Genomic DNA, 17,073 nt, shown 5'->3' with positions numbered 1-17,073 from the left:
ACTAGGTCAGATCTCTGAGACTTTAAGTTGGAGGGTGGGAGAGGGAGATCGAGAGGAAGAGAGAGATTGAGGAAAGATAAAAGACGGAGGGTGAGACCTTGGAGGGGATAGTTGTCTGCTCTTGGTGAGATGGAGAGACTTGTTTAAAGCTGCGAGAGTGAGATAGTGTGGAGAAAAAAAAGAGGAAAACTCCGAGAGACTGCATCTAGTACACACCAACAGATACACACATATATAAATAACTGCATCCAGGTTGTTTACACACCCAACAGCTGTTGTTTTACTTCTGTCATTTACTTGACGTTGCGTTTAGGATATGAACCTGAAAGGATGCCGTTGTTATCTCCCGTAAAAATGTCAGGTGCATTAAATTCACTCCTCTAGTTCGTCGGTTATTACAAAGATTAGCTGTGTGAGATGAGGGTATTGCTGTATTAGTACAGCCATCCAGTTCTCATTTTGAGTGATAGCTTGCCAGTGCCCCAGAGGGATGACTGAGTTATGTTCCCCTTGATGCGATGATGACTGAATGTCAGTTCCGGAAAGACAGAAAAATGCTTCAGTCGAACAGCCTGCATCTCTTTTCTGTTCCCTCTGCTCTCTCACAGGCGCAGTGACAGAAAATATTGTCTCAACAACCTCTGATGATCCCTCATCTCATGTTACTCTGGCTGGATGCTTCAGAGGAATGGCTTTATTGTCCAACTAGCAACTTGGATCGCTTTTATGTCATACAATACCATTGTTGCTACTGCAAATTGTTCTGTTACCAATAAGAGAATGTTGTCATATCCAGTCCCGAGAGCAGCAACATTGAGCAGTGACTTGTGAAGTGGTGGGCCTTTTAAATCACTTTGTGAAAACCTCTCTAAAGTTACTCGAGCTACAGTATGTTATGTGGGGATTTAGTGTAAAATGGGAAGTTATGATTTTTTCCCTGTGCGCCGGCTTAGCAGGAGGCGGGGTATTTTTTTTCTCCCCTGTCTGTGTGTGTCTGTGTGTGTATGTACAAAACAACTCAACAACGTACGCATGGATGGATTTTTATTAAACTTGCTGGAATTACATCTTGTGAGCGAATCTCCAGATGATTCAGTTTTAGAGCTGATCGGTCAAAGGTCAAGGTCCGAAAAACACATTTTCCAAGATTTTTCTGCAAATAATAAAGCAAGAGAAAGTAACTGAAACTTATATTGATCAGAAAATGATCCCACATCATATGATGTCATATTTTAAAAAGAAGCCACGATGACATTAAAGTCATACACAGTTCAAAAATGCCATTTTTGAGAAGTCTCTCTGCATCTTAAAGGACTATAGACACAACCTAAAGCTTATTAAAATTAAAATTAAAAATGTATAATCATGGTATCATAAAGTGTAATAATGCATCAACCAATAAGATATGGGACACAGTTTTTAAAAAAACAATCATTCACCATTGTATTACTACAATATAAAGAAGTCTGATTGGGGTATATACAGCGTACGTGCAGGATATTCTTTGCACCCAATGTTTTTCTATTTCTTTTCTTTAACAACTTGGGTCATAAAGGGATGCAACTGATTAACTTTTATTCTTAAATGATTCCTGCAGCACTTCAGTGTTATACTTCCATGAGGTTGGTGACATGCAAGAGATGGATTACAAAAAGAAAGGTCAGAGTTGGTACAGCGGAGGCTGCCAAATCCTGACTTTTAGGTCCGAGTATCGGTCAAACTTTAAAATGCTGGACCCCACACTTCCCATATTGCCACCTCAATAGCCTTCTCTCATAATGCACTGGTTACATAATGACGTGATAGTTATGAAATCCGTAAAGTTTGGGGTTTAACACCTCGAGCAACAGACTTTGTCGAACATGAGACTTCCGTGTTTGTTTGGTCACCACTGGTGACTCACCACATACATGTTGTTGGAAGATAAATCTTTCTGCTAATGATGTGTCAGCTGTAATGAGACTTAAATGCTACAAGATGGGAACTGGGAAACACAAACACAACATTAGATCATTCCTGATTGTAAAATGTAAACAAAGCTTTCCCTTATGTGTCAAGTTTCAGCCGACACTCAGCGATAAAGCCAGAGCAGACATGATACGGCTGCTTTCACACTCTTTGAAACAATGCCCATGACTACTAAATTGATTTATTATTTCACCTTTTCAGACTTTTCTACCTCAGCAGCAGTCATTGAAACAGAAACACTGCTGAGTGTTTGTCAGTGAAGTGACACCAAAGTCATCATGCCTGCTGACATTTTCCAGATTTGCTATTTGAACACAGTTGTGTATAAGAGCCAAATATACTGTAAATGTTGAATTTATTACCTGTCTCCGGATGGCAGGTGCCGTGCTGGTGGCAGCTGCACGGCACGCATGTTGAGAAAGACTCCCTTGCGGGGACTTCCCACGTGAATCCCGGGGCGCACCGCTCGCAAAACTGCCCCGCGAAACCTGGGGGGCAGGAGCAAGATTCCACCCATGGAGCAGGAGGGCTGGCCGGACCAGGGGAGATTAAAGCAGAGGTCAGGGATACACCCGCAAGCTGTGATGTGTCTGGAGAGGAAGGGAGAAAGGAAGGGAGAAAGGAAGGGAGAAAGGGAAAAGATGAGATGAGAGTGCTTAGTCATAAATTGGACACTTAAAGAAGTCAGTAGTCAACTGATAATTGTCACCTCAGAGACTTGTTGAAGTGTTTGGGCACCTTTTCTCTGGAATGAGGGGTATGTATATAAGTGTGTGTGTGTGTGTGTGTGTGTGTGTGTGTGTGTGTGTGTGTGTGTGTGTGTGTGTATCTCATTAAACAGTAGGTTATTAGCATTTGTTGCAGTGCTGTCCCTCCCTCCCTGTCTCATTACAGGTTCTGGCCTATGTTTACAGTTTGCAGTCTGACACACACACTCACACACAAAAACACACAATAATAGGTTCATCCACCCACATGCAGGTAAATGGCACACTTAATGCTCACTCACACATGCACATGTAGGCACCCCCACACCCACAAGCACGTGCGCACACAGGCACACACGCATGCACGCCAACCAGGTAATCTTTGATATAGCAAATTAATAAATCGCTGCGGCCAAGCAAGGCGAGAAGAAAAGGAGACAGAGGAGATTCGGTGGTGGTATGTCAGACGTGCAGCTCCTGCGGGGGTTTTCAAGATCCCTCTCTCCTCTCATGAATAGTGATGGGGCAGGACATCCTGAACCGAATCACTTTCACCCTATTCTCTCTAAACCACAGCCACTGAACACAAATTTATATTTGGCCCCAGAGAATGCGGGAGACGGACAGATAGACAGATGGACAGATGGACAGATGGACAGATGGACGGATGCATTGATGGATGGATGGACGGAGGAGAGAGTGTGAATGAGCAGCTGCATAACAAGGAAAATCTCAATCAAAGAAACAGTGAAGAGCGAGAAAGTGGAAGAACCAGAGGAGAGGATGGACCTTGACTTCTAACAAGTCGTGATCCAGCCGTTCCTTCAGCGCTGATGAAACCCGGTCCGTGTGCAGCTCTGAAGGATAATGAGTGGGCGAGTCTGTCCTCTTCCCTTTTCACAACTCGCCTCGGTCTCCACCTTTCACTCTCCTCTACCGCTCCGAATCCTATTAGCTCATTTAAAAGGGGGATAAATTTGTGATTTCAGTTAATTAAACACTTTTCATTTTAAGTCACACTGTGACAAGTTCTACCGATCAATCCTTCCTCCCAGAAACCTTGTCAGACAAGTTGAGTTTAAGTTCCCTTGACTGCAACCCCACCAATTAGTACACTTTAGGCCTCTTTAGGAACCTGTACATTAAGTCTATAAGCCACCGATTTCTCTTAGACGCCCGATATGGCCACTCTCTAAATGTAATTTATTCTGGCAGAGAAAATGAACGGCTCACCGTGACTGCCGTAAAAAGCCTGTCTTTATAGACTAAAAACAACTCTCATTTAAAATAACACGTTTCTGTTATACGAGTCACACTGCGGTAAAGAGAGAAATTTAAAAAGTAAAGGAGGACAAGAGATGGAAACAGGCGAAAAGACGAGATGTCAACTTCAAGGGAATTTGATATTAAAAGTTTCTCATGCAGCCCGCAGCGATGAGGCAGCTTCCCCCCGTGATGTGCAATGGATGCGGTGCAAACTGTGTGCTTGACTTTGTTTGCACTTTCATGTGGGTGGTTGGGTGGTTACAGGAAAACAGTTTAATGGAATATGCATGACTGTGCTTCTGTGCCTCCACCAACTTCTGCGTCTGTCTTTTTCTGCACGCCCAAGTGCACGTAGCCAGCTACACGCCAGTGAGTGTCACACTGCCTGCACTGCCTGCAACTAATTAAAATGGGTGTAAGTAAGCGAGAGAGCTGGTGAATTTTTGGCCAGCTGTTCTGTCTTGCCGGTGCCTTAATCCGCCATAATGCCGCTCAGATCCTGCCCGTGCTTTACAATGCAGACTATCGGATGGAGAGGGAGGAGGAACAAGATAAAAATAAGAGGAGGATGTTCAAGGAGGAGTTACAAACATCTGGGAATAAATGTCCTGTTTTCTGCTAAGCCATATTTGGAACAGTTGAACTTGTCCCTGAACACAAACACTGACTTTGTTTAAGAAAGTATGTTTGGTACAAATTTAACAAGTCGTGCCGCTCGGAGATGAAAATATACGTTTGTTTTCCATTGATAGCAGGGTGAAGGATTTGAAATTTTCTGTGGCACATTTACTGTTGTTATTTGACAATGGCCATGCACCTTGGTATGTGACAGTGAACAACAACAACACATAAGGTATACTCTCAGTGCAGTACAACATACACAGTAATGTTGTGATGGTCACCCTAAACAGCATTAAAAATGCATAGATCCCACACCATGTACTGTACATATAGATGGACGGCACATCTCCACTTCCTCTCTCAATCCAGAAAGGAAGAGAAAATATTTTTTATTTTGGGCACTGCCCTATCCACCGGCATGGAGGAGACAGGATGTATGACCTTTGCTGCCGCCAGCCACCAGGGAGCGATCAACACACTTTGGCTTTACTTTGTGCGAGCTGCCATGTCGTCCATCTTTATATACGATAGCAACGTCTGTGCACACACTAGTACACACAAACACACGCTTACAATTGTTCCCTCCGGCGTTGCTGATGCTGATGGCAGTCAGGTTGTACAGGAGATGCTGGAACTGGAAGGCCGACATCGCAGGTTTGAATCTGGACTCGTGGAGCCTGGGAAATGAGAAGAGAGGAACAGAGAATTTACAGTGTGTTTGTTCTCTGCGTTCAAATACAACTAAACTATGATTAAACAGCAGAGGCGCCAAATGTTAAAAAACCTCAACAGAGTAAATTTGTTTGAGAGGCTGATTTATGTACAACTGGAGTGGCTTTTGGAGCTATTTAATTACTCTCTATAACTAACTAGGAGGATATAAAAATGCCCTGGCACACATGCGGTTGATTTTTTATGGTAGGCTATATAAAGCACTACCATATAGTGGAAGCAAAAAAAAAAAAATGAATGTGCTGACTTCAACACATATTCAAGGTCTTGATCACTGAGCTCTGCCGTCTGCTGAAGGATGTTCTGCAAAGCCAGACTGTGCAGCGGACATCTGCCCGTTTTACTCCAGGTGTCATGCACTCTTTCCATCTTGATGACAGGTGCTGTGTCAGCTCCACACAGCTGATGTTGTGTTACAGTTCCCCCCCCCCCCCCCCCCCCCTCACTATAGTTTGAAGGTCCCAAGGGAGAGGAGCACAAAATATATTAATATAATCTGCATGTAGGGAACACAATTATGGGTGACACTTTCAAACAGGGGGGGGGGGGAAGTGGGAAACCAATATCAAATTATTATGAATACCTAAATTTCTGCTATGCCATCAAATCTGAAGATGCTGATGTATAGATTTATGGTCTAGATGCTCTGCGGTTCAGAGGTTATTCAGAGGTTAAATGGCGTATTCAATATATAACTACTCTGGGTTTTCATAATCCAAAAAATACCAAAAGGCTTAGTTCGATGATGTTGTGGAGCAGCGTGGGATCATGGAAGTGGTTGAAGTTTAAGTTTACTTTAGTATCCCAGATGGGAAACTTTCAGTAAGGTACTCAGGACACACAAACACAAAGTGAAAAGAACAGCATAGATACACACAAAAAATTTACTCCTAATGCACCTGAACCACAAGAGAAATTCAAATTCACAGTGGAGAGGGAGGTTCTTGCAATCCCCAATAGACCTGGCCATATGGAGGACCTGCTGGTGTCAACATTGTTGGAAACACTTTGGATAATGCAAGTACACAAGTCATCAGAATATATAACATAGGTCTAGTCTGTTGTTTTCATTTTAATAAAGAATAGCTACATATTATATCTTAACAGGCTCCATTGTTACCCCATCAATAACACATAGTGAATAACGTCTAGATGCAGCACTTGTGTGGCTCCATGGAAAGCCATACTGGTTAACCACATTGGTTCAGACTGAAACTGAAACTATGGAAATAACAGCCATAAAGGTTTGTACAGACATGCAAGGGATGAACCCATACCGCTTTTGTAACCTGTAAACCATATTGCATGAGTGTTGCAATTATAGGCTAAAAGAATCAAATGTAAAACCTCCGGTTTATCGGCCATATCAGCCTGAGGTCAGGCCTTTCATGTCTAAGTGTTCAATGGCCTCCATTTTATTAGGCCAATTGTTTTCAGCCATTAACACTTGTTTTCATGCTTTATTTTGCAAATGGCCTCTGTCTCAGATTCACATTTACACTGTTTGTATGAGAATGTGCATGTGTATGTGTGAGTGCACGTGCGTGTGCGCATGCACATTCCTGGCATGCCATGCAGACTCTCCATTGATGCGGCGGGTCCTTGTTCCCTGGCCTAACATGTAGGCATGGTAATAAAGAGAGGCAATTACAAACTGGGCCTGAAAGCCATGGTAATGGAGCTGGTCAGACAGCGATAAGCAGAGTGTGCATGAAAGTGAACAAACTCCATGTCATGCTTTCCCTATGGAGCGTCACTGTCCCTTTTAATCAGCCCCGAGCAGAGCGCAGAGAGCCACACTGTAATTAAGCCTGCTCTGCGGAGGATGAGTGGAGATCATCAAGAGAGAAAAGCCCAAAAGAATACTGGACACACACACGTACACACACAGTTTACAGAGTGTGTGTGTGTGTGTATCCTTAGAGAAAAGAACAGATGAAGATGCAAGGTGAGCAAGAAAGCAAGACATAAACAGTGTGCAGGGGAAACAGAAACAAATAAATGATAAGGTACTGGGATGGTAAGTAAAGCATGCCAGGGATTTGAAAGATAATTAAAGAAATAAAATAAAGATAAGTTACAGAAAATAAAACATATATAGTGGCATTGTAATAGTCTAATTGTGTCAGTCTGCCTTTAAGAAACACTTTATATTCAGATTTATATAAATGTGAATACATATTGTTATGTGAATACATACTAAATAAATATAAAAAATTGGTAGCAGGATACATTCTGTACTTTTAGAAAAGTTAATGTGGTACTTTTACAGTACTTTTCTTGAGTAAATGTTTGTCTATTTATTTGTACTTTTACCCAAGTAAAATGTTGGAGTACTTCCTCCTCCACTGGTTGTATGTCCTGTACTCAGAATACGAACTGCCTCCAGCAGGTAGAAGCTACAAGATTCAAAATAAATACCGGAAGAGATACCTGAACTCTGAGTGCATTTAAATGTTTTGGTGAACTACCCCTCTAACGTCTGCTTATATTGTATATAATCCTTAGATATGGGAAGCAGGAGCTGTTATTCACATGAAACAATTTCTTCAACAACCCTGAGGTATTGTAAATACAAGCAGCACAAGGACTGAGTTTTTGGTCTGGGTCTGGAAGGGCTACAACATTAGAAATAAATCCTATAATAAAGCATATGGTAATTTGATGTTTCTCCTGGCTCTGTCACCTATAGCAAGCATTTCATTTTGGCAGCGACGTCTGTTTTCTCTTCAATATATTTAACCGGCCCTGATCTATGATCAAAGTCAGTGAATTTTTGAAAGATGACAGAAATGAGCTCAGTGCCAGATGGAGAAAATGCCCGCTCTACAATACTACCGCTCTCCTGACTGCTGTGAATTGGCCCGCTCCCATTTCATTCGAGCAGTTTTCTGAAACACTTCTTTTGGCCGTTTGAAAAGTGGACAGCTGATCGCCGGTGAATCACTGCATGTAGAACATTTATCAGTCGATTGTACAAAGTGGCTGAGCATCTGAGGGGCGCCTTGTGGCATAAATATTACAGCTTCCGAGCTGGAGACGTGCACACGCAGCCAGGAGAAGGGCAATAAAACCTCCCCGCCTACGGGTTCCAAGGAAACACACAGCGAACTGAGGGAACATCGGAGAATGGATGCTACCTTACAAAAGCCGTTCACCTCCTCCTCTCATCAATCCCTGCTGCATGAATCCCCCACGCTATAACATATTTTCTTCCTCATCAGATTCTGTAACGCTCCATATTTACCAGCTATGGATGCTAGTAAAAGCAACTCTGGAGTGTTTGTGTGTCTATGTTTAATCGTGCTTTCAAATGCCGTTAATGAAACACTTATTCCCTTTTCCTAAACAGGATTATATTTGAAGCACATGTTGCACCTGCCTGTTGGAAATCACTCTGCCAGATCCGCTTAAACTTGCAACAATGTGTGTGTGTGTGTGTGTGATAAAAAAAAGCAGGAAGAGACCAAAGGAGTACGAGAGAAAGACAGAGCATACGTGCATGTACTTGAGGACTGTAATGAGATCTGTAGAGAACTTCTCCAGAGAGGAACACTTCATGACAGTTTCTGTCTCCCCCCCAAGCTCCACTGGGTTTCTCAGAGGGAACCACAGAGCCCCTTTAGCCTGTGCTCTTTGTGCTGAGGGGGAGAACTCATTACGGGAGCGCAGACACCAGAGTGCGCCATGGAAGTATTAGAGGGGACAGAAGGAGACAAGCTGTGTCCCATTTTTTCGGTTCAAGGTCAGGGCTTCGGGTTAAGAGGGTGCCCTCTTCTGGAGTCAAAAATAACCAGGCTCAAGTTAGCAAGAGCCTGACGCAAAGAAGGAAGCTAATGGCGCATCCAAGAAACCGTTATCAATAAATCATACTAAATTATTATTATTATACAATTATTATTATTATTATTATTATTATTACTATTACTAATAGTGATAGAAAAAGTTTAACTTTAAAAACCAATGTTTCTCTGATGCCATTCGGCTGCTTGGCCGAGCTAACGTTAGCTCAGCTTGTTTTTAGGTTGGGACTTCTTCAGTGATCATGGTTCATGAGGTTTTTACAGAGAGCTGAATTATCCACTTTGTCCTCCTCTCCTGATCAAAAACACCCAATAATTAAAACCGACCCAATAATTGACATCAATTAACATTTCATACAGCAGTTTTATGTTAAAATCAGTGCCTCACTGATGCCCTTGGGTGGAAAAAGGATGAGGCCTGGTTGTTTGCTCAGACCTTTTCTCTGATAATGTAGGATCTAGAAGACCGATGACTAAAATCATTCATCTAATAAAAGATTATCAGGTTTTTAAAAGTGATGGAGACTTAAAAGAGTAAGAAAGTATTCAGCTGGCTGTCCGGACAGCACCTGGATCTTATGGATCTTTCCCAACACCTGACGTTGGGGAATACCAAGTTTCTACAAGACTGAACTGTCCTTTGTCAAGTTAATTTTCCACGACCACAGAAAACAGCACGAGTATATCGACTCCTGCCCAAAACTGCCAACAATCATAGAACGATTCCAGACAAGCAACTGCTCTGTAGAGCCTTCGATGCAATCACAAGCCGATCCTGTAGGTTTCTTCTTTTATCAAATCAGACGTTTCCTCGCTGAGGATTCTGCTTCATCTGGATTAGTGCGGCTCCTTTCATCGCAGACTACAACTCACTTACGATGCTAAAAACCTACATTTTCTTCAACTTATCATTTTCTTATCGTATCTCTGCCTTTATAGATCCCTTTCAGCAGCAGTCAACAGCCTGCTGCTCGTTGTTATCACTCAGTAAAAGAGTGTGATCCCAGAATTGTGTGGAGGCTCTATGGTTAAGTTTTCAGCTAATGGACTGGAACATACTTTGTGAAGCACACAGAGAAGACAATTGAGATATTCCCTGTGCGCAACATGTCAATTTCCACGGGAGGCCTTAAATTACATTAAACCATTTGCTCTTTCCCTTGGTTCGCTCTAAACAAACCCTGGAAAAACAAAGACAAATTAAATCCCTTCTTAGGAAAGAAGAGGGCTTCCAGGGCTGGCTACAGGGACGAAGTTAAGTTGTTCAGCAGGCGCTGGAAAGGAGAATTTAAGATAGAAATAAATTATAGACAAATTACAACAAAACAGTATGAAGGAGGTGCTGAGTGGGATGAGACGGATTACTGGCTACAAGACGCCATGCCAACCAGGAGAAGAGAACAAGAATATTCAATGTGGAGACTGGGCCAGCTGATCCCACTCCCCAAGGTTGACAAGCTTATTGAGATCTCTCTACAACGAAGCGACTGATTACACTGCCGCTTCCCCACAGACTGTCACACCGGGGTTCACCTCTTCAAACTCAGACTGCCTCCTCCAGCGAGTCACGCCTCCGGATTGCCCACTTAACCATGGAGGGGGAAAAAAGGAATGTCTGCAGGAGTCTTTCAGGAGAACCACTGGAGGTCTGATGCGAGATGAAAGACCCGCTGGCGGATTTCCAGCAGAGAAAGTGGCGGTGGCACAATCGAATAGCTGGGGGGGGGGGGTCATTATTAACAATAAATTGGACTGGCCTGAGAACACAGAATGATCAGGTCAGAGGAGACTGTGGCCTTTCGGCATGTTAGCTATCATCTCCTCACCTCTTGGCCAGAACTTGGACCATCACCTCTCTGCTCACTTCATTTTCTCATTCTCTTTACTTTACTTTGAGCCCCTGATTGTTGGTGACCCTGCGTTTCTACTTGCCCAGTTTCCGGCACGTGCTTGGTACACCTGACTGGCAAAATGCAGCAGGGGTGCGGGGAATTAGATTAGTTAAAATGTTATAGCGACACATTTTCAAATATAAATAAATTGTATTTTCAAGGATAAGTTAATTGCCTATGTCTTTGTCTTTTTTTATTTACAGGAATTTCTTATGGGGATACTTATATATTCATAGGAATTTGTCTTTTTTTCTTTCAGTGGATGTCTCTCCTCGCTAAGTCGATTCTCTTTTTCTTCGCCGAGCTATAATCTTGTCGTACGTGCAATGACAATAAAGGGAATCTAGCTATCTACATGACCTTAGCATGGGCCTGAAGGTAGCGCTGCTTTCAGGAAGGACAAGGCTGATATTGTCACTAAGCCTGACACAACAGCTCGAGGATACACGCACATCTTTTCTGGGTCTGTTACCCTCATACTCTCATGCATATTTAAAGTCAGGCTAGGGCTCATGTGAGGCTTTAACAGTCTCAGACAGGGAAATCAAGCAGGTGTCTTTAAAAGTTACATCATTTTTTGTTTGACATTTTCTTGTGTTATTATGACTATAACTCAGAATGGCTCAGAAGGAGGGAGTTTTGCACTAAACCCACTTAAATGAATGTGTCAAATGCACACAGCTGAGGCATCATTATGTGTTTTATATGTATCTTAACTATTAGAATGAATTATTAAACAAAAAGAGGACTGTGGAATTCATTATCAGTGAGGACAGGAGGGAAATTACAGTCTTTTTCGGTATAAAGTACATAAGGACACGTGAGTATTCCTCAAAGAGAAAGTATAAAATAATACATCTATTTTTTAACTCAACTGAATCTTGCATTAGCTCGGATAAAAGAAAATACACTTGTTTAGAAAGTAGCATAAATAAACTCAGGGACATGGCGCAGTAAAAAATTAAATACTGGGAGTCTCGAGACCATCAGTGCTTTGGTTTCATTTTCCAAATAGAGATGCTAATCAACCATCTACAACACAAACATACTATTACAACTGACACGTGTACAACTTAATACAATCTAACAGCAGACAGGGAGCAAACAAGGAGCAGACTGCCAGCGGAGGCTAATGCAAACACCATCAGCTCTGTGTGACAGGAGCTGTGCCGCAGCTTGAGTTTGATTGCTGCTATCTTTATTACAATATCCAGCCTCTGATTGCTGCAGTATTCACAGAGGTGCACTTATCCTTAAATTATATTTAAAAACTGCAGCATACCTACCTGCAAAGTCGAAATAATAATATGTAATAATAAAAATAATATGTATTTCAGATAAAGTAATGGTGAAAAAATACAAAATCTGCATTCAGATGAAATCGCTCTATGAGTTTATATTTGTCTGTATATTTGGAGGTGTATGAATGTGAGTGTGCTTCTATAGCAGGTGTGGGAGGCTTTATCATAATCCATTATACCCACTTTGACATTTGAAAGCTACAGCTCTTAACAGCAAAGTGCTGTTGAAGGTCAAAGATGTTTCAACTCATAAATTTGTGGATAAAAAAAAAATATGAACAAAAATTTTAATTCAAACTTAACTGTGCCATTAAGTAAGAAAATCGCTGAGCCAAAACCTGCAGGCTTCAGTGGTCCAAGCCATATGCATGCGGGGTACATCACACACACACACACACACACACACACACACACACACACACACACACACACACACACACACACATTCTCATGAGGAAATACATCACCAACAAACCTCTACAACTTTTAATCTTCTAATGATAACAACAGTACTGTGATTTCACACTTTTCTCTTCATATATGTGCGCATTCAATTCCAAGCTGTATGCTCTGCGAGTTGTCCAGAGTATTAATAGTAATATAATTAAAAATAATCTTTGTTTCTAGAACAAATGTTCAAAACCCATGTTACACAGTGCTTCACATAACACAATACATTTAAAGCCAAAGTAGAACTATATACTTGCCCTGAGGTTGTATGTCCAAATTAAACTCAGTTCATCTTTGAGGTCAAACTGAACATTTGTTTCAAATTTGAAGACGTTCCCTGGAGGTTTCCATGAGATAATTTGTTCACAAGAATGGGACGAGCGGACAAACAACCCGAAAAAATGATTTCTTCCCCTGCTGGCTGTCTCCGATGCAGCGACATAAAAATCCATGTCAAAAGGATGCATTTGTATTAATTTACATGCTTGATCTTCATGTGAGCATTTTGGTGCAATATCATTTTGTACTCTACTTTGCCTTTGCCTCCCTCAGCAGCCCAGTTTTCTCATTGATTTCCATATTTTTCATTTCACTGCTGGAGCTGCTTGTTTCCAGTAAGAAACCCTGGTTTTGGCATATTAGCACCCACTACCCACATACTGTACCTCCAGGCCATGGCCTCCACATATTGACTGCATCTATGTGCTCTGCGTGCTGTTTCCATAATCCACTTAGCTCTCCTTTCCCTGCTCCGACATGATCTCCGTTCCAGCAGGACCCCCCCCCCTCTTCTGCCCCCTGGAGTCCAATAGTGGATCGTCGTCCTCACTTGAGTCAGAATATCAGACTGTAATGAGCTTCATTTGCTGCAGAACGAAACCAATGTCCTCCTCTCTGCACTCACTTTACTTGTGGACCTGTTTTTGTTTACCATGATCATTTTGGGTCCACGATGAATTTCTCTGATGAGTGTAAATTTGATTGTTGCTCCCGACTTGCGACTTTCCACCGCAGCACACATTTCATGTCACTCCGGGTCGAGTCGATCTGCTAAACGTATAAAGTGCAAAAATGGAAATGTAATGCTGCAGCTCTGTACCTGCCAGACCTACATGACAGCCAGCGCACGGGGGAGCTGGCTCATCACTACATTCATGTCCTGACATCGTGCAGGGACCATGACAGCACAGTCAGTGTGGGTGAGCCGCAGTCGCTACATGGGTATCCAGGACAGTGTTACTCTGCGAGGCTCGACATATATTGTAGCAAAGGAGCGAGTCAGGCAATGGGGAGAGTCAGATGCAGGGAAAAAAAACAAACATCACAACATCTATTGTTATGCACGGATTCAGGCAAAGACTTTGGTATTTTCCAGGGAGACTCAAGTTCAACGGTGGGAAAAAAAAACTAAGATAGAAGGAAGAAAAGAAAGAAAGAAAAACATGTGCACAGACTCACAAACTGACAGCCGCATGCCTGCATCCTCGTACCTGACGACGAAGGAGTGCCACGGGGAGAGGCCGGGGTTGTGGTGGAGCACTGGTTGCGGTGAGAGGTCGGCGGACAGGTCGATTCCGGAGCCTTGGAGGTAGAGGGCGACGTGGTCGGGGAGCAGCTCGGGGGTCTCGGAGGTGAAGGTGATGGAGAGGAGCTGACCGTAGCTGTGATCATGGCGACCCAGGAATTTCTCTAATGGGGAGAAGGGGTGGGGTCAGATTATTGCTGAAGTCTGAACCAACTCAACATCAGCCAAATAAAAAAATGAAAGTACGACTTTATTCTTGTATTATTAGGACATTCTTTTAAATTACGACTTCCTTCTTGTGATATTGTGACATTCTTTTTTTTAATTATAAAAAGAAATTATACTGATCATTTTTTTTCCAATATGGCCGTAATATTTCGTCGTGATTTCCCATACTACATTCCTCAAAACAATATTGTTAGATTATCTCGTAGATTCAATTTCTAGTTGCTGGCAGTCACATTTGCAGACTACGCTCCAACAACTTTGGCTCGATGAAATAAAGAAGGTTTGGCTCCTTCTAGCTCCTATGTACTGGACACATATGTGATATAACGCCTATTTAATGGCCTGATAACAGTCCAGTGGAACTGTATGTATGCAAGTGTGTTGGGGTTGAAGCTGAATTAGTATTTATTCAGAAATTAGAATTTAGAAATATTCTCCCTGCTTCTTTCTCTTCCACTCTCTCTGTATGCGTTTCTTGAATTCACACGGAGCACTGCTAGAGTCTAAGTGTAATTACCCACCCACTCATCTCTGCCTCATTACAGCACATTAACAGGACTTCAAAGATTCCCCCCACCCACACATGCTCCCTGTTCCCAACCCCCCCGAAAAGGAAAATCACAAGTTGTACTTTTCAAAAAAAAAAAAAAAAAGACACAGAAGTCTCAGCCGCCCTCAGTGTGAAAACATGGGACAACATTATTGCAGGGGGCATCAATTGTGCTCTGAAAAAAGTGAACAGATTAGAACTATAATGACTTCGCTGGCTGCCAGCTCTGGGTGAGTGAGTGAGGGTGCAGAAACTGACAGGGTGCATGCTTGGTTGCCACCTTGTTTTGGAGTGTAATTGCTTGTGAAGTTCATCCTGAGCTCCTCTGGGGGCCGGGAGGGTGATTTTTGCTTGGCGAGCGGCCTCCTGCGCCATTCGGAGCAATTCAAACTGTCATCTGATCGTCTAATATCTGCTCAACCATCAGCCCCCTCTTATCCTCTCTGCTCTTTCTATTTGACCTGCACCGCTGTTGTGAGGACCCAGGGTTATGAAACTGAATTGAGCTTGTTGGCTGCTCTTGGTAATGTATTACTCAGTGATGTGTTAAAGTTACGAGTTGTTACTTTTTAAATTAAAATGCAATTAAATTAGTATTTCAATGAAGTCTTTCTTTCATCATTTCATGAATTTCACAGTCCAGTACATAATCCCATTTTCTCCACCAATCACTTAATGTGCTTATTATACATTATATATACATCATATTGTTTAATTAGTATTCCCACTGTATCATTCATCTGCTTTCGCAGCTGCAGTGACTTAAAAGCTTTTTTCTAAATGAGAAGTGACACATACTGTGTCCATTTCCTTTCTATTAAGCTGCGAGTCAAACACCAGCTGTTTCAGCTTCATTTTTACAACATGAAACGACACATCCTGCTTTCATCACAGCTTTTAAACCATTTCAATTTCACTGTGGGGAGAACACAAATGATTGAAGAGCGAGAAAGTTATTTATCATTGGGCTGTGGGATCAGTATTTGAGCTGAAAGGGGAAATGCTTCAATTACACGCCGAATCAATAGCACTTTCTATTCTTAGTCCAATAAGACATCATTCATGTCAATGCGACTTGAGAATCAATAGCAATAGATAATTACAGCCAATCAGATGCAGGGAAGTGGTTCGTCAGCAACCAATCATCACTGGTGAGGACGAAACAGTTTCTCAGGGAAATTTCAGAATCGATACATATTGATGACAAGGAATAAAATATATAAATAAATCAGGAAGAGAAACACGGATTCAATTCACTCACAGACAGGAACGCTTTAAATGAGCCCTTTCCTATCTAAACATCTTAAACAGTGGAAAAACAACCAATAGAGGGCGAGAGTTCTAAATGAGATGAGTGATCAATACGTGCTCTGAGTCTGACACCACCACTCTAACCAGGACCAATTTACACCCAAACATAAATGACTCAATAGGATGTGGTGATCGGAGATAAACAATGTGTTTATTTCACGACTGCTACAGAAGATGATTAACATTAGCTGCACTGGTTGATGTAGTTATATAAAGAAAGGTGCAGCTGGATAACTAGCTTAACCACAGACTTTACATTAAGATGGACGATGTGAAAAGTGAAGCCAAAGCGTCTCAATCACCACCTGGTGCCTGGCTGCAGTATAGGTTATAAATCCTGCCTCCTCCATGTCAGGGGATGGGACATGGACCAAAACTAAAAAGTCAAAGCACACATCATATACATTTTTTTTCAAGGAGGGTTTCTGTCATTTAGGGTACTTCTTCTCAAACTGATGTATGTCCAAGTGGTTAGTTTGGTTTAACTTAGTTCTTTGATGCTATAAAAATGGGGAGAAATGTCATGATTGACTGGCTCACGATTGGTCGAAGGCATGTATCAGTGGCTCCAAATGTGCAAGATGGCAGTGTTTATACCCTGGATATTTTGGCTTAATTTCTGGATAGTGGCAAGAGATCAGTGTGTTCAAGAAATAAAATGGAAAATTGTTAATTGTGTTAATGTCCACCAAAATCTTAAAAAATGGAAAAACTAATAA

At 42.0% G+C, this 17,073-nt stretch overlaps 1 protein-coding gene across 1 annotated transcript in view; it reads right to left on the bottom strand.

The window, feature by feature from the left end:
* The window catches only part of lamc3 (laminin, gamma 3), a 99,218-nt gene that overhangs the window by 29,012 nt on the left and 53,133 nt on the right, over nt 1-17,073 (bottom strand). Inside the window, exons 10-12 of the mRNA XM_034602709.1 lie at nt 14,231-14,429; nt 5,136-5,239; nt 2,331-2,558 (exon numbers count right to left, since the gene is read on the bottom strand). Of these exons, the coding sequence (XP_034458600.1) occupies nt 2,331-2,558; nt 5,136-5,239; nt 14,231-14,429 (531 nt within the window). The remainder of the gene's footprint in view (nt 1-2,330; nt 2,559-5,135; nt 5,240-14,230; nt 14,430-17,073) is intronic.

The sequence above is a fragment of the Hippoglossus hippoglossus genome, chromosome 12, assembly GCF_009819705.1.
Source record: "Hippoglossus hippoglossus isolate fHipHip1 chromosome 12, fHipHip1.pri, whole genome shotgun sequence".
Classification (NCBI taxonomy): Eukaryota; Metazoa; Chordata; class Actinopteri; order Pleuronectiformes; family Pleuronectidae; genus Hippoglossus; species Hippoglossus hippoglossus.
Note: the sequence above shows the minus strand (reverse complement) of the source record. Positions and strands in the feature narration are given on the sequence as shown.